General features: G+C 43.4%; 1 protein-coding gene across 2 annotated transcripts in view; it reads right to left on the bottom strand.

Annotated features, from left to right (window-relative positions):
* Clint1 (clathrin interactor 1) overlaps positions 1 to 26,078 on the bottom strand; it is a 62,874-nt gene extending 36,796 nt beyond the window's left edge. Inside the window, exon 1 of one of the 2 annotated variants that reach the window (XM_059270380.1) lies at positions 25,886 to 26,078. In XM_059270380.1, coding sequence (XP_059126363.1) covers positions 25,886 to 25,926 — 41 coding nt within the window. In that variant the 5' untranslated portion in view covers positions 25,927 to 26,078. The remainder of the gene's footprint in view (positions 1 to 25,885) is intronic. The other variant, XM_059270381.1, reaches the window with a different exon arrangement.
* Positions 26,079 to 27,333: the final 1,255 nt, after the last annotated feature.

Here is a 27,333-nt window from a genome sequence, read left to right as displayed (position 1 = left end):
CACTCCCCGTTAATCTATGGGGACGGGATGTGCAGCAACAGATGCATTTGCAGCTTACCAATGAGTATTCCCCTGCATCACAAGCTATCATGAGGAAACAGGGATATTTTCCAGGAAAGGGGTTGGGAAGGAACCTTCAGGGAAGAAGTAGTCCAGTTCAGCCGTCATCCCATAGGTATAGAGAAGGGTTGGGTTTTTCATAGGGGCCTCTGAGGATAAGCAACGATTAAAGATACCCTGGCAAGTTGATACACCCGTTTGGACACCTCAGTGGCCCTTGTCAAAAGAGAAGCTCCAAGCGGCAAAACAATTAGTTGCAGAGCAGCTTCAGTTACATCATATTGAGCCTTCCACGTCACCGTGGAATTCTCCCATCTTTATTATTAAAAAGAAATCAGGAAAATGGAGATTGTTACATGATCTACGCTCCATAAATGCACAGATGGTTATTATGGGACCCGTACAACGAGGTCTCCCTATGCTTACAGCATTACCAAAAGGATGGCCTGTGATAACAATAGACATAAAGGATTGCTTTTTTTCTATTCCCATTCATGAAGAGGATAGACCTAGATTTGCTTTTACAGTTCCAGCCGTTAATCATGAAGCTCCTGATGAACGCTTTCAATGGCGAGTTTTACCACAAGGCATGGCTAATAGCCCGACTATGTGCCAACTTTATGTTGGCCGCGCCATTGACCCTATTCGAAGTCAGTTTCCCAATTTGAAAATTATACACTATATGGATGATCTTCTTATAACTGGAGAAAAGGTTAAGCAAGTCGAAGAATGCTTGCAAAGCCTTTTGAAAGCTTTAGCAAATGCAGAGCTTTATATTAGCCCTGAGAAGTTACAAAAGGGCATACTTGTTGATTTTCTTGGTACCCGTATTTCCCCAGATGAGATTATGCCCCAGAATATTACCTTACAAACTTCATGCCTTCATACATTGAATGATTTTCAAAAATTTTTAGGAAATGTTAATTGGCTAATGGGATATTTGAAAATACCAAAAGGAGACCTTATGCCCCTATATAAGATATTGGAAGGTAATCCTGATTTGACCTCTCCCCGACAATTGACATTGGAAGCTCAAAATTCTATCCAAAAGATACAGGAAGCGTTAAAAACAGCTCAATTAAAAAGATTAGACTATACTCAGTCATTCCAATTAGTAATCCTCCCTACAAAGGTTGTCCCTCTAGGAGTGGTTTGGCAGAATGGACCTCTTTGGTGGCTGCATGGACAAGGATTGGGATCTAAAAATGTCCACTATTATCCCGATTTAGTGGCAAGGCAGGCGTTAAATGGCCTGAAGTGGTGCCTTGAGTTTTTCGGCGAGCCACCAGCAACATTGATAGTGCCCTACACCAAAGAACAAATTGAGATTTTAACAGGTGCGACCTCATGGTGGGCTATTCTTGTGGTTAGTTTTGCAGGATATATTGATAACCATTACCCTAAACATCCTCTGTTAACATTTGCCTCGGAGGATACTGTTTATTTTCCTCGAATCACATCTCAAAATCCCATCATGAATGCCCCTGTAATTTATACTGATGGCTCAAAGACCGGCAAGGGTGCCATGTCCATCGATGGTCAGACCTACAGTTTCCAGTTTCCTACCACCTCCCCTCAGGTAGCAGAATGTCTTATTATACAAAAGGTTTTTGAGAAATATCCTAATATTTCTTTTAATTTGGTCTCTGATTCCCTATATGTTGTCAATTTACTTAAAAATTTGGAAATTGCTGCCTATATACAACCTTCTAGTATGGTGGCGCCGGTATTAAGACAGATTCAAGCCTTGATGTTACTTCGCTCTCAACCTTTTTATGTGACTCATATTCGAGCACATAGCGGGCTTCCAGGGCCAATGTCAGCCGGGAATACGTTGGCAGATGAGGCCACCCGCATAGCCATAGCTGCTTGGATTATGAGTACACCTTGTGAACAGGCACAAAAGTTCCATGATAATTTTCATGTATCTGCTAACACCTTGCGCCTGAAGTTCAATATCTCCAGGGAACAAGCTCGTAAGATTGTCAAAAACTGCCAACATTGTGTTGCCTTTCACCATCCACCGCATATAGGAGTTCTCCCCAAAGGGCTGAAACCCCTAGCCTCGTGGCAAATGGATGTTACCCACATCTCAGAGTTTGGGAAACAAAAATATGTTCACGTTTCAGTGGATACCTTTTCTGGCATTATTTTTGCCACTGCCATGACTGGTGAAACGACACGCCATGTCATTGCCCATTGTCTAGCTGCATGGGCCAGCTGGGGTAAGCCTTTGTTCTTGAGAACGGATAATGGTCCGGCTTACACTTCTTCCTCATTCCATTCCTTTTGTGCAACAATGGATGTTCAACACTCCACTGGCCTCCCTTATAATCCACAGGGACAAGGCATAGTGGAACGTGCAAATCGTACTATTAAAGAACTGCTTCAAAAACAAAAAGGGGGAATAGGGCGCACCCCTGGCGAGCGCCTCTCCTTGGCTCTTTTCACTCTTAATTTTTTAACTTTGGATGAAGCATCTAAGACCTCTGCTGATCGCCATGTGGGCGTAACACCAGTCCTTCGGGAGATGGTGTTATGGAAGGATGTGCTAACAAATAAATGGATGGGCCCTGACCCCGTATTACGTAGGTCAAGGGGATCTCTTTGTGTTTTCCCACAGAATGCAAGAGACCCGATTTGGGTGCCGACAAGACTAACACGAGGGGTACAACAACATGAGGAAGATGGAGAAGATGATGCTGACCTTCCTGAGAATTTGAAATGTTACAATTGAATTTCACCGCCTCTATTGCTGCCCTAAATCAGACGCGTGCTCATTTGACCACCTTGGGAGAATTTACTGATTTTTTGGTCACAGCTGCATCTTATGTGAAGGAATGGGCTGGGGTGTGGGCGATGGGAACAGTGGGCTTGATTGGTCTAGTCATACTGGGTTGGATCCTCTGTAGGTTGATAAAGCGCAATCGTACAGAGCGTACACTTATGCTCAAAGCTATGGCCGCCCTGGATGCTGGCGGTTCCCCAAGTATCTGGTTGGCCCAGCTGAGGGAACTGTAGGCTGTCCTTGCACTCGGAGGGCTCTGCCCATTGCACCCGATTAGGAAGCCTATGATACTGCTCCTGCACACGGAGAGCTATGCTCATTGCACCCGTTTTGAGAGTATCATTGTTCCTCCTACTCAGCACTCGCCCATCGAGCAGGAAGCTCATCATGAGGAGACTCCTAGCTCTGGGTTGCCAAAAACAAAAAGGGGGAACTGCAGCAGTCCGCTGGCTCAAACGCCATTACAAGATGGCGCTGGTTTCCTGTTTATCCCGAATGCTAACGTGTCGCTCTCCCGCCCGATAGTACTGACCAATCAGCTTACCGCCCAAGCTCCGCCCCCAGAACCTGCATATAAGCCAGCTTGCCCCGGCGCCCGGGGCCCTCCTCCCGTACCAGCTCTCCCGAGAAGCCATAACCGAGCAGCGTTCAATAAAACCGTGATAGAGGAAGAATCTTGGAGTCGTGTCTTGCTTCCCCGCTGGTCGGGGCGCGCCGCATCTCATGACATGGCACAGTTACTATATTCCAGAAAGGCACCACGGCAGCAAAGACCGAGAGATCAAGCTTCTCATGGCTAGCAAAACAGAATAAATTACACACAAGAAGTAGAGTACAAAGTAACTCCCATGTGGGCAAAATTCCAACCCTAAGAAATCCCTTCCCCAGAAAAAGTACTCACAGAACAAAATTATCCGAATGTGTTTAACAACTGTATAAAAACATATGTACATTGAGAAAGACTCAAAAGAACCAAAAACCAAATCAAAGTTCCAAACAAAACAAGACGCCAGTGAGCACAGTGGGGTGACAGATGGCCGCTTTAAAATGTCTAGTATTATCTAGACAATGAAAAAGCAGAGGAGAAGACGGTACCCAGACCTGCCCATCTTCTAGGCAGGTGCTGGCTGGCTGGACAGACGTAAGCGTGCTGGAGTCTCCCCAGCTCCCTGGTTCAGCAGCGCCGTCCACAGATGGACGGCTACACTCACTGCTTTCATCCTGAGCCAGAACAACTGGCTATCACCAGGACACCAGTCTCTTGGGATGACAGCCACAACCAACGCCCCAATAAACATGAGAGTGCTGTTTATCTCCTCAACAGACTATTTCCTTTGGACATAGACCTGTAAGCGGGGCTACTGAGTCATATGGCTGTTCTTTTTTTTAAAATAAGATATCTTAAAAAAAAAAAAAACAAAAAACTTATGTGTATGGGTGTTTTCCCTGTATGTATATTTGGGTACCATGTGCATGCCTGGTGCCCAAGAAGCCTAAAGAGGGTGTGAGAACCCCTGAATCTGAAGTTACAGACAGTAGGTGCTAGGAATTGAACCCTGGTCCTCTGGGAAGAGCAGCTGTGCTCTAACCACTGTGCCATCTCTCCATCCCGTTTATGCCTTTCTCTTTAGGTCTCCATACTATTCTCTGTATTGGCTATGCTAGCTTACTTTAAATCTCTTGTTTATTTCTGGGTAAACAGGCCCTTCTTTTTTAACACTGCTGTGAAAAAGGCATTTAACCTTTACTTCAATCCCTTCAAAATTCTTGTATTTTAGCTTTACATTTTAATTTCTAATCTCCACCTTATCGTTTTTATGCCAAACACCTTCCCCTTCACTTTGTGCTAAATTTATATGGCACAGCTGAACAGGTAGACAAGTAAGTGCTCAAAGGGATGGATGGATGGCCCCTCCACATGGCCTGACTCTGGACCAGCAGTGCTTCTCTGGGTGCTGCCCCTTCATGAAGAGGTGTAATGCTGCTCACAAATGCCAATTAAAGATGCATGTGATGTTTACAAAAGAATTAACTTCCTCAAATCCCAAGAGTGAAAATGATTATTCTTGTAACCAGAGCGGCTTTTAAGCAAAAGAATGGTATTTTTCTTTGTATTATTTGACAAGGAGGAATATGAGTTCAGGGCTCATCAGAAGTCTGGGGAGACTATATGCAACAGTTGGAATGCTTACAGCCTGCCTATTCACGCCATATTAAGAATATAGGCTATTTCCAGTGTGTCCCTTCAGTCATCCTTCTACCATGCAGTGGTGGCCATGTTAACCATGCACACAACCCCTTCCCTCAAACACCATCCTCCTCTGGGCAAGTCTACCTAAGAATTGAGCTAAGAGCTTGAGCGTTGCTGCTGATCACTTCTCACACTCTCCAGCCATCAGCCCTTCTCATCCAGGTCTTCTCAATGCCTTTTCCTACATTCTCTACAGCACACGTCTATGCTGCTTCTGCCCACACTAGCACTATCTTAGTTCAGGCCCCTTTTCCCCACCTGGACTGCCAAAAGTCCTCTAACTAGGGTTTCTTCCTTTATTTACAAACTCCTACCAGGCTAGAGTCAAAGGGAACTCTTGTTCACATATAAGTCCTACTTAAGTTAGCAAAGCCTACCCCCCCCCCCCCATTGCTTTCAACTCGAAGCCTTGACATGTCCTTGACATGTCCTACTCATGTCCTTGACATGAAGTAAGGTTCTTGCTGGATAGAAATTTACCTCTCCGGTCTCATCACTCAGCAACCTTTAGGTTGCTTGCTCGGGTTTTCTTGTTTTTGTTTTTAGGTCCTTTGCTCCACAGCTAACTACATCAGCACGTGGTTTTACAAATGCCACTTTCTCCAAGAAACCCTCCTGCAGTGCCCCACACAGGTGGAGCCTGTCTGTCTATATCTGCCTTCTACCAAAACCAAAACAAGCACCCTGTTGCAGGCCTGCTTCTTTCCCCTGCCCTGGACTTAAGACTATGACACAGGATTGTGCTTAAAGCCAAACATCAAACCTTTACTGAATATCCCCCAAATGACAACAACAACAACTAAATAAATAGGCGGCTGTGACTAAGGAGGACGTACGTACATACCAGGAGATGAAGCAGAGGAGCAAGGGTCAAAGGTGACTGAACTGCCTCTTGGGGACAAAGTGTGCACGCAGAAGCAGTGAAGGTGGTAAGAATTCCATCTGCAATACCACAGACTGACAGAAGAGCACAGGACATCTCAGTGACCCAAGGGCCTAGAAAGAAAGCTGCTTAGGCAGCTGGTTTAGAATCTTTGGTTCCAACCAAAGTTCTGTCATCTGATACCAAGTGTGCATTAGCTGGAGAAGTTCAAGGAAACACACAAAGATTTGGTTTGAATGTCTCCTCAATTAGTGAAAATGCTAATAAGCTGAAAGACAGCATAAGACACTAGAGATTGTGTCAAGTTCAGCTGCAACCAGAACCACAAAAGATACAAAGAGAAAGAGCAGAGTGCTCTAGCCCAGTGGTTCTCAACCTTCCTAAGGCTGCGACCCTTTAACACAGCTCTTCATGTTGTGGTGACCCCCAACCATCAAATTATTTTTGTTGCTACTTCATAACTGTGATTTTGCTACTGTTATGAATCTTAATGTAAATATTTGATATGCAAGATATCTGATATTTGACTCCTGTGAAAAGGTCATTCAACCCCAAAGGGATCGTCACCTACAGGTTGAGAACCACTGCTCTAGGTCTCTAATGAAAAGTTCTTGATGAGCTCTGATGGCCAGTGCTTCCCATTTCTGATTCTTCTTGGTCACTTTTATGCTTAAATGCAGTCACATAATCTTGGCTCAGGATGGAGAAGCAAGTCTCCCAAGTACACCAGTGAACATCAGCAGAAATCTGATGCTTTCTGGTTGGGCTTTTAAAGTTGCTGGGTTTTTGTTTGTTTTTGTACCTTTTCTTTCCTTTTAATTCTTCTCTCATATATTACATCCCAACCAGTTTCCCCTCCCTCCCTTCTCTCCCAAGGCTGCTGTTTTTGTAGTTTGCTGTTAATTGTGGGGCAGCAGGCGAGGGTGGAGTGTGGTCCGTCTTCTTTGTGGACTCCATACTTGCAAACTGACCAAGACACTAAACTGCAACCCTAAAATCAACAGTCACGTGCTGTCCTGACCTCTTAGGACATGTGTGTGCAAAGCAGTGTCCATCACACTGGTTCTCAGCTGAGATGGAAGATAACACTGTGCCCTCGTTCATTCAGTTGTCTATTCAGTACCATGTTTCCATGATCCTGCTGTTTAAACAGCCCACAAAGGCAGTACAATGCACAAGTGCTGTCCAGTGTTCAAGAGGGCTGTACCGTGCCTCCCAGAAGTATGTGAGTTACAATGCTGTGGACAGGGGTTCAATGAGATAGATACTACATATAAAATAAGTGTCGGGGCTGGAGAGATGGCTCAGTGGATAAGAGCACTGACTGCTCTTCCAGAGGACCCGGGTTCAATTCCCAGCATTCATATGGCAGTTCACAATTATCTGTAACTCTAGTTTCAGGGGATCCGACACCTTCACACAGACATACATTCATACAGGCAAAACACTAATGCACAGGAAATAAAAGTAAATAAATTATTAAAAAATTTAAAAAAGTGTCTTACACCAGGGACACACTTTTAGAAGGTTATGGATCCAATGAGCAAATGCTGTGGCTCAGGTTCATTAACTCTCTCTTTTTAGCTAGGAGCAAGCGCTTGGTTCTTGCTAACTCTGTTGATAACTTTACAAAACCTAACAAGGACTGACTGCTGTATCTTATGCACTGGTGACGTAAGGTTCAATTCCTAGCACCAGAAACAGATAAATGGACACTTAAAAACTGACTGGAGAAGTGAATAAATAAATGAAATTACGTTACATTAGACAGAGGTGGGCTGGAAGGTAAAGAAGGGAGACCAAGAGGAGATTAAAACACACCCACCCAAAGCACAGAGGATGAATCCGTGAATGTCCTAACAAACAGCACTGCATGGGAGGGAGCGGTTATTGATGCTGCTTCAATGCAGGGCTCATTTGGGGCTTGGATGGAATTTGCCCTGTCACCTGAAATTACCTTAGGGACAGGAGCTATGTGTCTCAAAGAAATAACAGAAGAACTAAATTTGAAACCTACCACTTAAAGGGATACTTGAACATTGAATTAAGCCTCCTCCCTCCTTGTGCTCAATGTTACAAGAAGAGCCAGGCACCACCATGGACATCGTTTAACACGTGGAGAAAAGTCTCCCATGTCTCTTTCCTTGCATGGAAGCTTGTTTACTAAAACACTTCCACGCTAGAACTGTGTTCTCCACACAATCTGTTCCCACGGACAACTGCACAAAGCTGCCATTGCCTGTACAGCGATAATGACTCTTGGGTTCTCTCCAAAGTACAGCAAATCAACGGCAAGGCACAGCATCCCTGGCTTCACTTTCTCCCCTGTAACATGGCTGTACTTGTTGCTCACGGTTTTGTTTGTTTTTAAATATATAAACTTGCTGCTCTTCCAGAGACTAGAGTTCAGTTCCCAGCACCTACATCAGGTGGCAAGGCAGCCAGAAGGAGGTGCTGACACCCACATGCAGGTACTGTGATGGTGTAAACAAGCATGGCCCGCATAGGCTCATATACATGAATGCTTAGTCATTAGGGAGTGGCACTACTTGAGAGGGATTAGGAGGTGTGGCCTTGTTAGAGGAAGTGTGTCACTGGGTGAAGACTTCGAAGTTTCAAAAGCTCAAGCCAGGCTCAGTCTCCCTGCTGCCTGCAGATCAGGATGTAAAACTCTGTTACTTCTTCAGCACCATGTCTACCTGTGTACGTCCATGCTCTCCAACATGATGATAATGGCCTAGACTTCTGAAACTGTAAGCCAGCCCCCAGTTAAATGCTTTCTTTTATAAGAGTTGCTTTGGTCATGGTGTCTCTTCATAGCAATAAAACGGCGACTAAGATGAGTGTTGTGTGTGTGTGTGTGTGTGCCTGTGTGTGTATACATACACTTACATACAAATATAAATCTTTAACACATAGAACTCTAACAGACTGGATGATGATTTATTTAATCCCTGAAGGCAGGTTTTATTATTATCTCTATTTTACAGAAGGTAAACTGAGGTACAAGGAGGTAAAGTCTCTCACTCATCACACAACCACTAAATGGGTGTGCTGAGGACCCAAGCTCAGGCGGGCAGTGTGGCCTTAGAACCTGTGCTATTCAGTGTTGTCACAGTCACGATTTCAACAACCTTCCCCAACCAATATACAACTCAGCACCAGGAGTAAGGGACACATTTGGGGTCATTTCACTCCTCTGCTCTTCAAAACCCCTCATGGGTGTCTTATAACATGTAGGCAAATCCAGACTGCACACAAATAATTTACAATCCCCATAAGCACTTCTCTTCCCTGCTCTGCCACATGATGCCCCACTGTCTCCACGGAAGCCCTGCCCACTCCCCCTCTTTAGGTACTCACTTTCTAGTCTTAACGGAAGCACTACATTCTCAGAAGGGAAAGCCCTCATCCTCACTCTTTATTCAGCCTCTTCGTAACTCTCCTGAACGTCTGCTGTTTCTTAGAATTTCCTTGTATTTACATGTACATGCATGTGCCTGCTTACCTTACAGATGTTTATGAGCCAACGGATGGGGCTGGCTGGGAACTGAGCCCGGAGGTTCTGCACGAGCCCGTGCTCTTAACCTTAGCTGAGCCGTCGCTCCAGCCCCAACCACTGTTTTCACCTGTGCCTCTACCTACCGAAACAGTTTTACAACTCCAGTACCTAGCTACAAGAGCTCCAGGTAGAAGGTAATCATTCCTTCAATAACCTATCCCGTGGTTTCCTGTCTTCCCTGTTCTAACATTCTGTTCTTTGGATGTGGGCATTTGCCATGAGATACCTGCCTTTCATCTGATTATTCATCACAGATTACATAAGCATAAAGAAGAAAGTTAAAGGACAGGCTTAGAGGGTAAGGTGCTTGCTGCTGAGCCGCACAACCTGACTTTAATCCCTGGAACCTACATGGTACAAGGAGAGGACTGAGTCCTACAAGCAAGTACACACACATATACACACAAAAAACCCCAAAACAACAAATAAGCAGAAGACCTGTTGTTGTTGTTTTTTAAAAAAGAACAAACTTAAAGGACAGATTCCAGAACAGAATTTTTGTATAGAATACGCAAAGTCCTGGGTTTGTGTACATGTGTGTGCACAGAAAATATTCTTCATACTTTACTCACCATATAATGATTATCTACCAAATGAGCAACACCTGTGGTTCAAGCTCTTTCCCTTAAGACTGTTTTTGAATTGGGGTGGGGGAAGAACACGAACAGCACAGTGCTCCAGTGCAGGCCAGAGGACAACTTCCCAGAGTTAGTGCTCTCCTTCCACCGTTACACAGATTCTGGGGATTAAACCCAGAAAGTCTGCATGACAAGCAGCTTTATCCACTGGGCCATCTTCCCAGCCCAGCTCTTCTATTCTTTTTGGTTGGTTGGTTTTGTGGGGTCTTTTTTGTTTTTTGTTTTGTTTTGTTTTTTTGAGACAGGGTTTCTCCGTGTAACAGCCCTGGCTGTCCTGGAACTCTCTTTGTATGTAGACAGGCTGGCCTTGAACTCACATAGATCCAACTGCCCTGCCTCCCAAGTGCTGGTATTAAAGGCGTGCGCCACTCCGCCAGGCAAGCTCTTTTATTCTTAATGTTGAAATGAGGAAACTGAGGCTAGGGAGATGGCTCCACACATAAAGTGCTCATTGTTTGGTCACAAAGACCTGAACTCGAGTCCCCAGCACCCAAGTAAAAGCTGGCATCTACGACTGTGACCGAACACTGAAGGAGTGGAGACAGGCAGATGGGCTAACTGGCCTTTCACTGAGCCCTTGTCTCAAAGGGGAAAGAAAGTATGGAGTATAGGCGTGAATGAGAAAGACATCCCAATACCAAACTCTGGCCCCACAGGCGAAGGTACACATGCATATAACATATACACACAGAGGAAAAAAGGAAATTAAGTAACTGTATCTGTGCTGTGTACAGTGGTCCAGACCTATAATCTCAGCACTTGGGAGGCTGGGGTGGAACATTGTTAGTTCAAGGCCAGCCTGGGCTACAAAGTAAGAACTCATGATTCTCCAGCCTCAGACTCCTGAGTGCTGGCATACAGTTTTAATTAGTGGGAAAATGCTACCCCCAACATATAACCAGTTCCTCTCCAACTTTACTCAAATGATTTCATATTCCAAATAAGCTGCATGTTTAGTTTGGAAGGAAAGCACAGTATATAACCTTAGACTATCTACAAATACACCGTCAATCCTTACTTATACAAACTTCAGGAGCAGCTACTTCACACTTGTAGTTGCTAAATGAAGTGCCAACATCTAGCATTCTAATGAGCACACTGCTGCCATAATTGAGACTCTTACTGAGTAATCAGTTAAACTGAAGGAGGCTGCGGTGCAACACGAGTGCGGAGCACAGGTGTGAGCCGGGACAGGAAGTGCTCCTAGCAGGAATGCCTTCTCTGAGAGCCATTTATTGACATAATCAGAACAAATATGCTTTGATTGTTGTCTGTTCGTACTTAATTGATTTAAGGAAAGCAAACTGCGTTGCTGTGGGTAAAAAAACAACAGATACCTAGATGTGCTCTTAACCTCCGAATCTCTGCTATGCACTTCATAAACCGTGCTCTGTTATTATCTGAAAACATTGAAGCCAGGCTGAGGACGCTGCTTAGCTGGTAGAGTGCTTGTACACACAGGCACTAAAAAAGAGGGGCACGATTTGAGTAACCTCTTTTCATGCGATCAAACATGTCTGCAGACACAAAGGGTGAGGGGGAGGAACACAGACAAGCATGTAAACGCTGGCCACTATGGACAAGGGGTTCAGGAATGCCCCATCATAATTTCTACAACTTTCATTTCAAAAAGTAAAAGTTAAAACAATCAGGGCACTGGCTGCTAGACAGTGTCTTCTAGACATGACAGGTTAGGCTGTACCCACGAGATTAACAGCGTGGTTGCTGAAACAAGACCTGCATGGTGACAACACCTGTCGACACACCAATGTGGACCAGGAAGGTTTCACAAGTCCCTACATTAGGTGAAGAAATACAGGCATTCAGTGTGCTGAGAGAGGGAGAATTAAGTTTTTTCCAAGGACAAGGAGCATCCTGGTAGGTTTTCCAAACCTTAGGGTCAACCTTAAACACATTACGAGCAACACTACACTAAATAGACTTGGGTTATTTTTACATATACACCTACATGTATACATACCTACATATTAGATATGTGACTGTATGTCTAAAAATAATAATTATAGAAAAGGTCATGTATTTAGAAGGGCAAGGGAGGAGCTGGTGGGGAGGGGGGAGGGGTGAAAATGATATAAGTAAAACACTCATACATAAAATTGTAAAAAAAAGAAAAAAGAGGTAGGCTGGAGATTTGGCTCAGTGGTAAAGAGCAAACCCTGCTCTTGCCGAGGACCTGGATTCAGTTCCTAGCACTACATGGTGGCTCATAACCATCTGTAACTCCAGTTCTAAGGACTCTGACACCTTCTACTTGTCCCTGAGGGTGCAATAAACTCAAGTGTGTGTGTGTGTGTGTGTGTGTGTGTGTGTGTGTGTGTCACACACACAATACATTTTAAAATTAAAGTTAAATCAGGGGCAATGGATGTAGCTTAGTTGGTAGAGTGCTAGTCTAGCATGCAGAGGACCCAGGCTCTATCCATAGCACTACATAGAAACAGGAGTGCGAGCACACATCTGTCATTCCAGCAGTGGGGAGGCAGAGGACCAAAAGTTTAAGATCATCCTTGCTGACATATTAAATGTTAGGATAGCTTGGGCTATGTGAGAAAATGCCCTTACTGTCCATGCTGCAATGTGCTACCGAACAGTTTAAAACAATTAGTTTATCTTACATGACCTCTCTCAATAACGCTGTATGCATAGACTAGCTGCTTTTCAGTAAACTTGGTTTTTTTTTGTTTGTTTGTTTGTTTTTTTAAGAAAGGACAGTGTGGTGTTATTCTCACCAGGGGGTATCACACGTTAAACTGTTTTACAAACAGGTCAAATATCCAAGGTACTTTAAAAAATGAGCATAGCCTAAGAATTTTATTTGCATGAGATTCTAATTCTAATTGGAATTACAGACATAATAAAGTAGTCACTAGTAAAATTGCTACATTTAAAATAGGTTAAAATGCTATAAAAATACCATACTGTACTTACTTATTCATTTATAAACAGGGTCTCACTATGTGGCTCTGGCTGGCCTAGAACTGACTGGCCTCAAACTTAGAGACTCACCAGACTCTGCCTCCCAAGTGCTGGCATTCAATGTCTGTGTCACCATGCTTGGGTAATAAATTTTAAATTTCTATGAATTAAAACTAACCTGAAAAATACTTAGTTGTATTTTGTAACTTTGGGTTATAACTTTGACAAAATTCTTACAAATCTGTTGGGGGAGGGTTTTAAATGTGGAAGCCAGAAGACAACTTACAGAGGCTGCTTCGCTCCTGCTACTTCACAGGTTCCGGGAATTGAACCTGGATTATCAGGCTTGGTGACAAGTGCCTCTGAGCTACCTTGATGACCCTGGGTTATAACTTTTAAAGCTATCTCTCAATGACAAAATTAAAAAACAAAACAACAAAAAAAAAAAACTTGAAGAACAAGAATCTACTGAGAGCACAATGATAAAATCTTTTCCGAATAAATCAGCTCATTTAATCCTCTAACAGATCCAGAGGCAAACTATACCGATTCCACACAGAAGCAGCTGTCTCCCCTTCCAATGACCTCAACCACCACTCATGAAAAAATAAAACTGAAACCCAAAGGAATCTGACGAGCTCTGTTACACTCATGATTAGCTATCTTTTTAGGTGGTACCTTACCTAAAACATTTAAAGTAGTTTTATCAAATGTACTATCTTACTCTAAGGTTGAAAAAAAGAAAACCCCAAAGGAAAGCCATATAACAGAATGATCAAACATTCAGCACTTAGGAGGTAGGAAATTCCCTTTGTAGACTTTGATTCTATCGCTTATAAAGTGTTGTCACTATTGGCCAATGAATTTCAGATACAGCACCAAATATCCACTAAATTGGCAGTCTATGACTCGAAAACACTCCCAACAGAAAGACAATAGGAACTATGTACTTCAACAGGGGAATGTCCAGGACACCACCTCTGGAAACACAAACAGGGTCTTGGGTAGCTCAGACTAGCCACAAACTTGCTAGTCTGCCAAGGCTGACCCTGAACTCCTGATCTACCTCTGAAGTGCTGGGAGGACAGACGTGTGTCACTGCACCCAGCCTCTTTTTTCATTTTTACCTGTGATTAAACTTATATACATTACTAAATCCTCAAGATTAGGCTTGGCTTTTTTGACATAAAGGCTAACAAGGTAAAACAACAAAATAATTATATTTCAAATTATTGACTTTGGACTATTTAGTGAGGGCAAAAGAGGACTCTCTGTCTTTCCTAACAAATGCACATTGCTATCAACAGAGGCTGGGAATCACTTGGGAGCAGCTTATCACCAGTGAGGGGTGTCATCTGGCTTGTGACTTAGATGCTGACTCCAAGTTTGGTAGCTCACTTGAATTTCTTTCAGCAGTCATGACTAAACAGCAGGATCAGGCTTTGCTCTGCCTAGTTCTTCCAAGAGTCTGGCTTTGTGTCATACTTGAAGTATCCAAACTGGAAAAGCATCCCCTATTATAGTGTTTCTTTTTCATGTGTAACTTCACAGAGTCCCAGAGTCCACTAGAACCCTAAGATCTGGCTTCATGTTGTCTAGAACTCTGCAGAGCTCTTTAGAAACTTAGACTTCTCAAAATCTGTTGAATACCAGAAAGCTCTCAACAGTGTATCCAGTTACTATGTAACATTTAAATATCTGGAATGGATTAGAAAAGCACAGTATCTAGACAGGTAGATACAAATCTAAGATGCTATTTCTAAGTGGTCCATTTTGAACATAAGAAACACTAGGAAAAAGTAGATAGTAATCCAATCAGTATGGGAATATCAAAGTAACCATAGTACAAAAACCAAAGGACTGGGAAACTGAAGAGTTATGGAAGTTATTCACCAATGATGACTGATTCCGCATCGTGATACTTCCCACAAAAGGGACAACATTCTTTGAGACTGATGCCAGAGAATGCCTTCATGACAACAGCAAAAGTTTCCTCTCTCACATATGAAATAGTCTATTTTTCCCTCCATTTTGGGTCAGGTAATGTAAAGATGGTACATGGGATGTTGCAGGAGAACAGTATAATTCTCTTCTGTGGAAGGTGCATGGGGAAAAAAGGCTGTCAAGTTTGATTCTGAATCTTAATTAGTAAATACGTTTTCCAGGTAAATCTCAATCTGCAAAAGTTATACATGAGTAACTCACCTTTAGGATAATGAATGAGACAAGTTTGTCAGGTGATTCTTAGGAAAAACTAGCAAAGACTTATGATGTATGTCCTAAAGGCAGATGAGATTTTAGCCTAGACTACTTTCCAGGTCTGTTACCTTAGAATGCACCTAGACTTATGTAGCCCATTTTCTTATTAGAACATTAAACTCGTGGGAGCAGGGAGTCAGGGTAGGTATGGTCGAGATACATGGTATACATGTATGAAATTGTCAAACAACAAAAGGTACTTTAAAATGATTTTATTATTTTTTTAAAGATTAAAAAATAATCTGTGTGCTGCTGGGCAGTGGTGGCACATGCATTTAATCCCAGCACTCAGGAGGCAGAGACAGGATCTCTGTGAGTTCAAGGCCAGCCTGGTCTACAGAGTTCCAGGACAGCCAATGCCACACAGAGAAACCCTGTCTTAAAAAACCAAACCAAAACAAACAAACAAAAAATCTGTATGCCTGGAGTTCAGAGGCTAGAAGAGTATTTGATCCCCTAAAACTGGAATTGCAGATGGTTGAGCCACCATGTGGGTGCTGGGAACGGAACTCGGGTCTTCTACAGGAGCAGCAAATGTTCTCAAATACTGCCCCTCTCTCCAGCCCCAAATTTAAAAATATTCATTATTTTAAGATTTATTTTATGTGAGTGAATGTTTTGCCTGCATGTGTGTACGCCTGGTGCCCACAGAAGTTATAGGAGGGTTTTGGATCCCCTGGAACGGAGTTATGGATGACTGTGGTTCCCACCACCATGTGGGTGCTGGGAACTGAACCCAGGTCCACTACAAGAGCAGCAAGTGCTCTTAACTGCTGAGCCATCTCTCCAGGCCCTCCCCAAAGATATCTGGAAGGAAGGAAGGAAGGAAGGCAGGGAGGGAGGGAGGGAGGGAGGGAGGGAGGGAGGCAGGCAAAAAGAAACCTGAACACTGATGGCCATTTACTTGGTACTTAACCAATGATCAGTCATTGTTGACCTTTATTACTAGAAATGTCCTGATTTAAAGGACAGTCTAACAGATATCAAGTTAGCAAGTTTAACAAATTCATTCAAAACCATTTAGGAAGTATCCACTGCACCTCATGATGTTTTAGCATTTAGCAATAAAGAGCAGGAACTAAAACAGACAACTACACATAAACTGAAGGCAGGCAGACATAGGGCCAGTGCGTGAGTGTAGATTCTGAAATACAGAAGCCCAGGGCAGTGGTGAGACATGAGGTCAGAGGGAGTCTGCTCACGGGGCTGAGATGAGAAGCCACTGGAGGATTCTGAGCAGAACTGACTGCTTTTCTGCTATTATCAGACATGTCTATGCTGCACAGTGCAGACAGCCTGGAACCTGCGATCCTCCATGCAGCCTTAGGCTCCTTAGCACCAGGGTTCCAGGGGTGCCGCACCATGTGCAGTCTGACTGCTCTGCTGCCCTAGGGAGTGTCTTATAAACTCCACTATAGGTGTGCAGAACGTGTGTGTCAGAGCACACATGCCACAGTACACGAGTGGAGGTCAGAGGACAACTCTGTGGAGTCAGTTCTTGCTTTCTACCTTTACATGGGTTTCACAGATCAAACTCAGGGCTCCAGACTTGTAGAGCAAATGCCTTTACTAACTCAATCACTAAACCATCACACCAGCCCCAATACAAACTTTTATTTGGCTTCATGATAAATGAGCTACATGCCAAAAGCCCATTCAGCACCAAACATGAGCTAAACATGCCAAACTAAGAATATGATTTAGGTGTCTGAAATGCAAGTAAGACATGACTTTATCCAAACAACCATATGTCACCTGAAAATAGACAAATATGAATGATAGCAGACACCGTAATCCCAGTACTTGGGGCTGAGGCAGGAGATCACAACCAAGTTTGAAGCTAGCCTGGACATATAATGAGGTTAAAAAACAAGCAAAGACAATAACGTAATCTGAGAAAAATTTAGAAAGCACCAGCAAGCCTGATGTATTATTTTTCAGATTTGCTAAAAATGAATGAAATGTCAAGAAAAATAAGATAAAATAAAACTGAACGTGGCTGGGCATGGTGACCATGCCTTTAATTCCAGCACTTGGGAAGCAGAGGCAGGCAGTTCTCTGTGAGTTCCAGACAGCCAGGGCTATGTACAGAGACCCTGTCTCAAAAAATAAAAGAAAACAAAACTTACAATGCATGAACTTACAATGCATGTTTCTACCATGAAACTATAAAGCTCTCTAGATGAGAGATGAATGAAATGTTACAAAAGCATGTGCACAAACCGACCAACCACAGTGAGTGTGTACATATTATCAAACACTGATGTAAAGTTCCTACCTCGCATGCACAGAGCCCTGGGTTAATCCCTAGCCCTGCACTGTTCAAGTGTGATGGCATTCCTGTCATCCCAGTAGTTGGGAGGTGGAAGCAAGATGATCAGAAGTTCAAGGGAGTACATGGTCAGTGTGGGTTACATGAAACTCTGTCTAAAGAAAATATTATAGTTGGATGTGCTGGTTCATGCCTTTAGTCTCAGCACCCAGGAGGCAAAGGAAGCTGATCTCTGCAAGTTCATCCACACAGAGTTCTAGGCCAGGCAGGGCCACATAGTGAGACCTTGTTTTGTTTTTATTTATTTATTTTTTAAAGAAAAGAAAAAGCCAGAAAAATTATTTATATTCAAATTATACACAGCATTTAAATGTTCTACATTAAGAAATGAACAAAAATTAATGTCAAAAGACATTCTAAAATAGTCACTAGACTTTGAAGTGAAATACAAAACCTACTGTTGTCACACACTAACAGAATCATATTAATGATTAATAAATCATTAATTTAATCTACTCAGAAGTAGCTACAATTGGGTCCAACATGAGAATATGTCCTATTCCTTTATCTGTACTCACACAACTTTCAGAAGAGCCCCAGTGAGTTTAAAAAGACTTCACTGTAAAACTAGAAAGCCCTTTTTCTAATAAGTTTTCTTCACATATGCTACTCATTCATTGTCAAGTGATCATGTATTGGGGATGGAGAGATGGTTCAAAACTACTTATAGCTCTTGCAAAGAACCAGGGTTGGGGCCAGGCGGCAGTGGCACACGCCTTTAATCCCAGGACTCGGGAGGCAGAGCCAGGCAGATCTCTGTGAGTTCGAGGCCAGCCTGGTCTACAGAGTGAGATCCAGGACCGGCACCAAAACTACACAGAGAGACCCTGTCTCCAAAAAAAAAAGAAAAGAAAAAAAAAAAAAAAAAAAAAGAACCAGGGTTGGTTCCCAGCACCACATCAGGTCACAAACACCTGTAATTTTAGTTCCAGGAACCCAATTCCCTCTGACCTCTAAGTGCACATAAATTCATGCAGGCATCACATTCAGATAAATAAAAATTAAATCTTTTAAAAGAGAGAAACTGTGTATTTGTTACCACATATTTGAGTGGTATCTTAGTGCCCAGTTTAAGGATGAAATGGCAGCTCCAATTGACATTCATAAAATCTTTTTATGTTTTAGATAAAATGTTTTACATTGGCAATATTTTTAAAATCTTAGGGAAATACAAAACAAGCTGAACGGCACAGTAGAACTGGCAGGTGCAAACTGCAATATGTCTTTCCAAACACTTCCGTCTTCAATATGTCTTCTGAAAGAATACCCTGTAATATGCGTCACAATATTCAAGAGCAAGCATCCATGAGTTGGTAAAAAATAACACAATACATGCACAGCAGTGTTTAAGACAAAAGGCTGAGCACAGTGGCACACACCTATGATGCCAGCATTCTGGGCAGGGGAAGCTGAGGGCAAACGGGTGAGGATTAGGGGCCACCCTGTATTATACAGCCAGTCCTTGTCTAGTGAGATCTTTTCAGGACAAAATAAGAGCTAAAAATAAAAACCAAACAACAAAAGAGTGCCCACTGAAGAGCTGGAGAGAGGGCTAGAGTTTAAGAGCACTTGCTGCTCTTGCAGAGGACCTGGGTTTGGTTCCCAGCACCCATGTGGCAGTTCACAATAGTCTCTAACTCCAGTTCTAGAGAATCTGCCTCCTCCTCCTGGTCTCCACAGGAACTGCACACAAGCAGGGCACATACATATATGCAAACACTTATACACATAAGATAAAATACATCTTTTTAAGAAGCCCATTGTAAACAATGAGCTCATCATTAGGATACAGATCTTACAAACTAGTAAATAATCTATTATATCTTTATTCTCTTACTACACTCAATTTCCTCAGTGTTAGTGATTACTATAACAAAACAGTAACAATAGACTTCCCATGAGGTACTAGATATCAGGGTATTTTTTAAAAAAGGTTTCATGTGTAACACCCATGAACCTGTAAAACAAATAAGCATGTCTTAGTTTACAGTTGGGGAAGTCATCCACAACTACTGTTTCTCTGCAGTGGTCCCAAGATTTCAATCCACATCTTACTTCTGATCCACCAGTGGCATCCAGATTCAGTAAGCACTACCTAGAGACAGCTGAATGTGGTAGGAACTGTCTTGGCTAGCAAAGATCAATGAACATTACAGAAAAACTAGGCTAACTAAAGAAATTTCATAGAAAGTGATAAGAGTATTGTACTCCTAGAAAGTTAAATAACATACAGCTGGGACTAAACGGCCTTAACTCTGTGCACAAGAAACACCAGAAGTCATAAAAAATGAACTTCTAAACTAGGAAGCAGTCTTGCTCCCTCAGATTAGACCTTGAATTTATCAACTGACTAGACACAATTGTCATTTTACAGGTGATGCAGTGGACAAGAACATTTACACACTACTATGGGGGTAGAATTTGCAAAATCCTGACTTCGAGAAATGCAAATAACCTAGGCTCACCAATAAACAAACAAGTAGGAAGAGATTTAGAAAAAAAAAAAAAGATAGAGTCTGTCTTACAAAATAAGAGAATCAAGGGAAGACTGGCATGTCTGGCAGTATTACAGGGAAAGCAAGAGGAACTAAGAGATACATCTACCAATCAGAACATTAGGGCCGGAGAGGTGGGGCTCCGTGGTTAAAAGTGCTCTCAGCTCTGCAGAGGACTGGAGCTCTCATAGAGGACCAGCGTTTGGTCTCCAGCACCTGCATTGGAAGGTTCACAACTGACTGTAACTCCAGCTCCAGGGGATCCAACATCCACTTCTGATCTTCATGGGTACAGCACTCGCATACGCACACCTCACACACAGTAACAAAATGGCCATGCATGGTGGCAAATTTTATGCTAGCCAAGGCCATATACACATATATATGTGTGTGTGTGTGTGTGTGTGTATACACACACACACACACACACACACACACATATATATATGTAGAGAGAGAGAGAGAGCGCGCGCCAGACTTTGTCTCATTAAAAAAAAAAAAACTAAATAAGAAATAAAAAAGAATCATGAACAGTTAAGAAATGTAAGACCAGACATTTGATACCAAGGAATCACCTTCCATTTACGAGGCTGACAATGGTATCGTGGTCATGACTGAACTCAGTGACTCCTAGCTGATTATGGGGACTCACACCTTGATCCCAGAACCCTGGGCATTAAAGCAGAAGGCTGCTGCAAGCTAGAGGCCAGTCTGAGCTACACAGGGAGTTCTAGGTCAGCCAGGGCTACACAGCAAGATCCTGCCTCAAACAAACAAACAAACAAACAAAAACCACACACACAAATAAGTAAGACAACTCACGTTTTAGGAATTGATTGATTTATAGAATAGATAAAATGATACGATATCTGTGATTTTCTCCAAAATGCCATTTATCCTAGGTTACACAAGACTCTGTCCCACCTAGCCGCCCCTCAAAAGAAAACAGGCATGCATGAATACAGGCAGCATAAAGAACTTTTAAAATCTTCTAGAAACTTTATTTTACTTTTCATATCTAGATCTTTGATGCTGGCACTTATTTTTAGCTTTTATTATACCAAATTTCAAATATGGCTTCCTGAATACTAAGCACTTTACCAACTAAGCTGCATCCCCATTTTTATTAAGTATCACAAAGGAGTATGAAAAATAAATAATACAGAAGCGTGTACACACACACACACACACACACACACACACACACACACAGCCAACTGTGAAGCCATACTGTAAAAAGTAGAAGTATGACTAGTAAGCTCTGCTTAAGATAAAAATGGCTAAGTACTGTAGTGGACATATTAGTAAACATACAAAAGCCACCTGTAAACTAACACCAAAGTGCATACCAAGAGGTACGGGGCAGGTAAAGGCTTTGAAGAGGCACCCTGGGAGTAGTACTGAGCTCGCTCACGGAAGCTCCTGGAAATTACCCGGCCAAATACTGGCAGAAGGGAAACTAACTCATCTTTCTCTGGAATTAAATTCTTAATACCTACTGTGTCCTGTTACCAGAAGAAAAGGAGGATAATTAATTCATTGTCTCAGCAACAACAATTCTCAACAACTGGTTCAGAGCAGTTGTTCTCGGAAGATCAGGGCCGACAACCACCTTCTCATCTTTGATTTCAAGTTCCAGGAACTGAATGAAGAAGACTTACTGGCCAGATGGGGATAAACAAGAGTGGGGGATGAAAGAAAAGCAAACCCAAGGCTGTCCCCGTGGCAGTGGAGTGCAGCAAAGTTCTCTCTCTGCCAAGTATGGAACGCACTGCACAGGTCCCACAGCACTAATCTAAGACAACAAATGTACTATCTGTTCCAACAACTGAAGAAGAGACTCTCTCTGAAGAGCAAAGTTTACCATGGAGGCAGTCGGACAACAGCACTTCACATAGCTCTATCACAACAGCTAAACATCTAGGAACTGAAAACAAGCAATGTACGGCAAGGAAAATAACTAAGGGGTAAAGGAGATCTCTAATCGAGAGAATAACTTAAAACGGACTGTCTGCTGCAGATGTCTTGACCTGAACAGCCAGGGTTGTTTAAACAACTATGCTAAGAAAGGGCTGCTGGTGGAACACATGGCTCCCTGGGCGGAAAGAGAAGGGTTAGCTGGCTTGCAGAGTTAGCAGCAGCTTCTCTGTACCCGAACCATGCATGTCACTTTTGCCACATTCCCCAAATTCCCAGAGGAAAATGCTACAGAGCTACAGAACTTTCACTTCATACCTCGTGTAGGATTACGAATAATAAATAGGTTCAACTTATTACAGTTTTGAATTCAGGTCACAGATAACAATGCCTAGCTAGCTGCGGCTGGAAGTTTCTCCACTTATCCTTTCCCGCCACAGCTGGCCCTGTAAGCAACTAGACAAGATGGGAAATGGCTGTCCCGGACTCTGGCTGGCCTATGTGGCCTCCTTCGCTTTCCTGCTGTTTTATAATGTTCTACTCTAGACCCATTTCATTCCACCAGGAGGTGCAGCCAGCGGGGCACTCGACCCTGACTTCCCAGAAGGAGGCGTCAGACTATCAAGGGCCAGCATTTGAAACCCCTCCTTACTTTTGAGCATCTCCACCGCACAGAACCCAAGGGCTGCTCTGGGGAGCGGAAACATTCGGAAAGAATACATTTCTCTTTTTGAAATAAGTCACATTTGCTAGCGGGTATACGCTAAAGTCTAAGTTTTCCTGAGTCATGAGCTGTACTTATTGATTGCTTCAAACATTTAAATATAACTTTATTGGCTATATTTTTTGGTTATCCTTTGCAGTACTCAGGACTTCCACATATCAGGCAAGCACTCGACTACTGAGCTACAGTCCTCATTCTCCTCTTTTTCTCTGAGACAGGGTCTCCCTTAGCCCAGCTGGCCTCCAAGGGGCTGTGTAGCAGAGAGTGACCCTGAGATGATCTTGTTTCTCCTGCCCACGTGCTGGGATTACAGTTATGTGCCTCCATCCAGAGCTTTTAAGAAAATGTACTCGCTGCCCCCAGCACTGTGAATGAACCAAGCAGAGCTCTGCCACTGAGTTATAGCCTCAACCTTTGATTACCATTAAATAAGTAAAGAAAGATTTATTTCACTGTTAGCTCTGTGTGTTTGCGTCTGTCTGTCTTTCTGTCTGTGGGGGGGTGGGGGTTGGCACGCGATCATGAAGGCCAGAGGCTTCAGACTGATTGTGAGCTGCTTGATGTAGGTGCTGGGAATTATTCTGGTCCTCCAGAAAGGCAATACATACTCTTTTTTTTTTTTTTTTTGACAGGGTTTCTTTGTGTAGTTTTGGTGCCTGTCCTGAATCTCACTCTGTAGCTCAGGCTGGCCTCGAACTCAGAGATCCGCCTGGCTCTGCCTCCCAAGTGTGTGCCACTGCCGCCCGGCGCAATACATACTCTTAATAGATGAGCCATCTCTCTCTCTAGGCTTTTTTGATTACTATTAAAATAATAATAATAGTAATAATAATAAATATTCTTTTCAAACTAAATTGTCTCTGGAGGACCACGCTTTTCCAAAATTTGCTTGCTAATGTGAAATGCTATTTTTAGTTATTGTTTTCTTTGATGGAAATTTATTTCATTAAGTACCCAAATGAAGTTGAAGTCGCACCTAGACTATGACCATCATTTTACAAATAAGAAAACTGAAGTTTGGTGTCATTCTGCCTTAAATTATATACAGGGCTGGTTAGAGGCAGTGCCAGAACCTGAACTCCTTATTCCTATCATAGTCTGGTAATCTAGCTACCAGAGTGGCCATATTAATCACTTGACCATTTCCTCCTCTGCCAGTAACCTCATCCCTCTAATAAACCAATCAGCCATTCTACGGATATGTTTCATCCCCATCATAGCTTTTTGAAGCATACAGTTCTGTACCATGGTTCTGTATGATGCTTATATTTTAAAGCATTTTTCATCCTACCTGTTAAAGACAAAGATCAAATGCTAAGCATTCATCATTAAGACTGCCTCCTGTCTTAGTCTCAGTGTGTCAGGTCCACAGGAGAACTTCGGGAAGTTCTTAGTGGCAACGTTCTTACACATCCTTGAGTAAGTTGGCTCAAGGCTGCAATCCACACTGGGCAGAAACAAGAAAGAAGACATGTTTCACTGTCCTTCCAAACTCTGCAGTATCACACATTTGGCTGGGGGTAGGGTGGTGGTGGGTGTCTTAGTCATTTCTTCAGCTATCCTCTGACTTTGAAGCAGAGGTACAGCAGTTTTATAGAGAGAGACTTCCTTCAACTTTTCAACTAAGTTGGATTCTACTTCATATATGACACCCTGAAAACACCCATGGATCTGGAAAAGACATGATTTTTCTCTTTGGTAAACCAAAACAGAGTTTACAAATGGTGAAATGGCCCTGTATAAATTTCTGAATACTTAATGGAAACACGAACAATAAAACCACTAAAACAAACTCTTTTCCAACTTGCAGCTTCTCAGTGAGGTTTATCTCACTTCAAAGTCAGGAGCACACTGACATGAACATGTTTTGCTATAAAGAATCAGATGAAATGGAAGCCCTTAGCTCTACATCCTCACAGCTTAACAGGGGCATAATTATCTTCATTCTGAACCAGAGAAGATGGGGAGTGCTACAAGGCTAAGAGCTCAGCTCTTTCAGCTGTGAAAACAGTACTCTTGAAGCACCCGACCAACTTCTTGGGTGGTGAAGCAAATCTGCACGGTCAAGCTCTGGTTCCATCTGAGGCCTTCTCCAAGTTGCTGCGAAATATGTTGTTTTCTGGGGTCAAGAAGAGCTTCTTCACTTCCTGGTTTTAGGTTAGGAGGATGGCTCAAACAAACTGTGTTCTTACCACACTTATTGCATAATCACAAAAACTCAAAAGGAAGAGGGCTGGTTAAATATTTAAACTCTTATTTCCTGGTGACCTAGACTAACCTACTGTTCTATTCGATATGCTCAACTTAAGGGTTAAGGGTTTCTCAGTATACTAAGGACACTGGAGTTATTTCTGTCTAAAAGGAGTTAAAAGCAGGTCAACAGGATATCCAAACTTGGCCTTCCTTTTTTAGAGAAATTTTTATTGAAATGATGTCTTAACGAAAACGGATGGAACAAGCGACCCACTCAAAACTAAGAGAGTGGGAAAGTTAGAGGGAAACAATCAAGAAAAGTTGTCTGGTCATCTGCTTTCACTTAGTGTGAAAAACCAGAAGGGCGAGTCTCCTCTTCGGCAACTCCAGCCTGCCCACAATGACCACTTGTTACACCTCCCACCCAGTCCACTGTGGGTTCACTGGAAATTAAAAGGACTCTAAGGGGCAAACCCGGCCAGGCCTAAGGTGTCTCTGGGTTATACCCTGAGGGGGACGGTGGACCGGGTGCATCACGTCCCCTCGCCCCCAAGCCCGGCCTGGTGTCCAGGAGGCCAAACTCCAGGTTGGGTACGATCAAAGAATCCGCCTGCCGGGAGAGGGGTAGGGGCGCGGTGAGGACGTCCCGGGGAGCAGGGATACGAGTGGGAAGGGAGGGTTTGCACTACGGGAGGATCAGGAACCGAGGCCCAGGCCCGCAGCGGCCGCCGCCATCACCAGGCCGCGGGGCGGGGGGCGTGCCTCGCGCCCCCGCGCGCCGGACCACCCTGCGCAAGCTCCCCGCCCCCGCCGCGGCCCCGGCCGCAACTGCCCCCCGCTACTCACGCTTTGTCCACCAGCTCCCGCACTTTCCACATGTTCAGCATCGCGCCCCGCGCGGCCCGGCCCGCTGCCGCCCGCCGCCGCTCCCCACGGACCCCGGGACGCCTCCGCGCCGGGGCTGGTCCAGGCCCGGGTCGCCGCCGCCACCCGCCGCCGCGAACTCTCCCTCGCTGGAGCTCCTTCTCCCAGCCACAGCCACGGCGCCTCCGGTGACACGTCGAGACGCGGCCGCACCGGCGCTGCGTGGGGCGGAAGTGGCCGGCTTTCCGCCCGCGCCGCGCGCCGCACGCCGGGAATTGTAGTCCGCGCCTAGCGCTCCAGAAGCGCGGGAGGTCTAAAGGTTGCCGTGGTTTGGGGACCTCTGACAGAGCCTTCAGGTGATTGTCATCACAGTGACAGTTGTAGGACTTACTCACGTTCACCTTCTTCAGATGCACAGCGCGGATGCTAAGCTTAACTGCTCAGGTGTGCTCGGCGTGCATGTTCTTCCTTTACGCACGTGTCTCTGCATTTGCTTCCAAACATCCAGATGTCTATACATCACTGAGCCCGGGGATTCCAGCTCTGACCTGTGAAGAATTTTATTCTAAATCCTTTCCCACTCTAGTTCTATGATACAATGATTTTGTATGTAGACAGTTACCTGGTACCCTTGTTGGATACTTTGTTACAAGCCTCAGAAACTCAGCTCAATCGTTGGGAAACCAGAAAGCCAGCACTAAATATACACAGCATACCTTTGTGTATTTTATGTGATGCACCCAAGAACTTTGTAGTTTTAATTTCTAAAAGCATACATACACACTGCTCGCTGAGATCTGCTTAAGTAATTGCCATTGATCATGTTTCCACTTATTTATGTCAGTCAAAGCAGATGATGAAACTTGAAGTCACCTTAAATTTCGTTGTAGGCAACTCCTTCAATTTTATAGGTTTTGCTCGCCCTGGTGGCGCACTGCTTCAGTCTCAGCGCTTGGGAGGCAGAGGCAGAGGCATCTTGATGAGTTTGAGGACAGTCTGGTTTACATAGGAACTTCTAGGTCAGACAGAGTTACACAATAAGACCTTGTTTTTTAAAATTATAATTTAAAAATTAATTAAATATTGATTTATGAAAATGTAAAAATATTAGATAAAATTATAATTTTATTTTTTTTAACTTAAAGAAAATCTGCCACTATTTCCTGAGCATCTTCAGGACGGTACAAGTGAAGACTACAGCTGGGCTCCAGTTCCTTGAAGCTTAAAGGTCATTGGAGGAGGAATATAACAATAAAAAACTCATTTAATTAGCGAGAATAAATGCTTGTTAAAGAACAATGTTATAGGCAATGATGCCAGAGGAAAATAACACTAGAGAATATTTAGGGCTCTTAGAGGAGACTGAATGTAAGCGAAAACTGAAACAATACAAAAGAACTGGCTGTAAGAAGATCAAGAAAAGAATATTG

Source organism: Peromyscus eremicus, chromosome 8a (assembly GCF_949786415.1).
Source record: "Peromyscus eremicus chromosome 8a, PerEre_H2_v1, whole genome shotgun sequence".
Classification (NCBI taxonomy): domain Eukaryota; kingdom Metazoa; phylum Chordata; class Mammalia; order Rodentia; family Cricetidae; genus Peromyscus; species Peromyscus eremicus.
The sequence above is the reverse complement of the archived record's forward strand: the minus strand, read 5'-3'. Positions and strand labels throughout refer to the sequence as shown.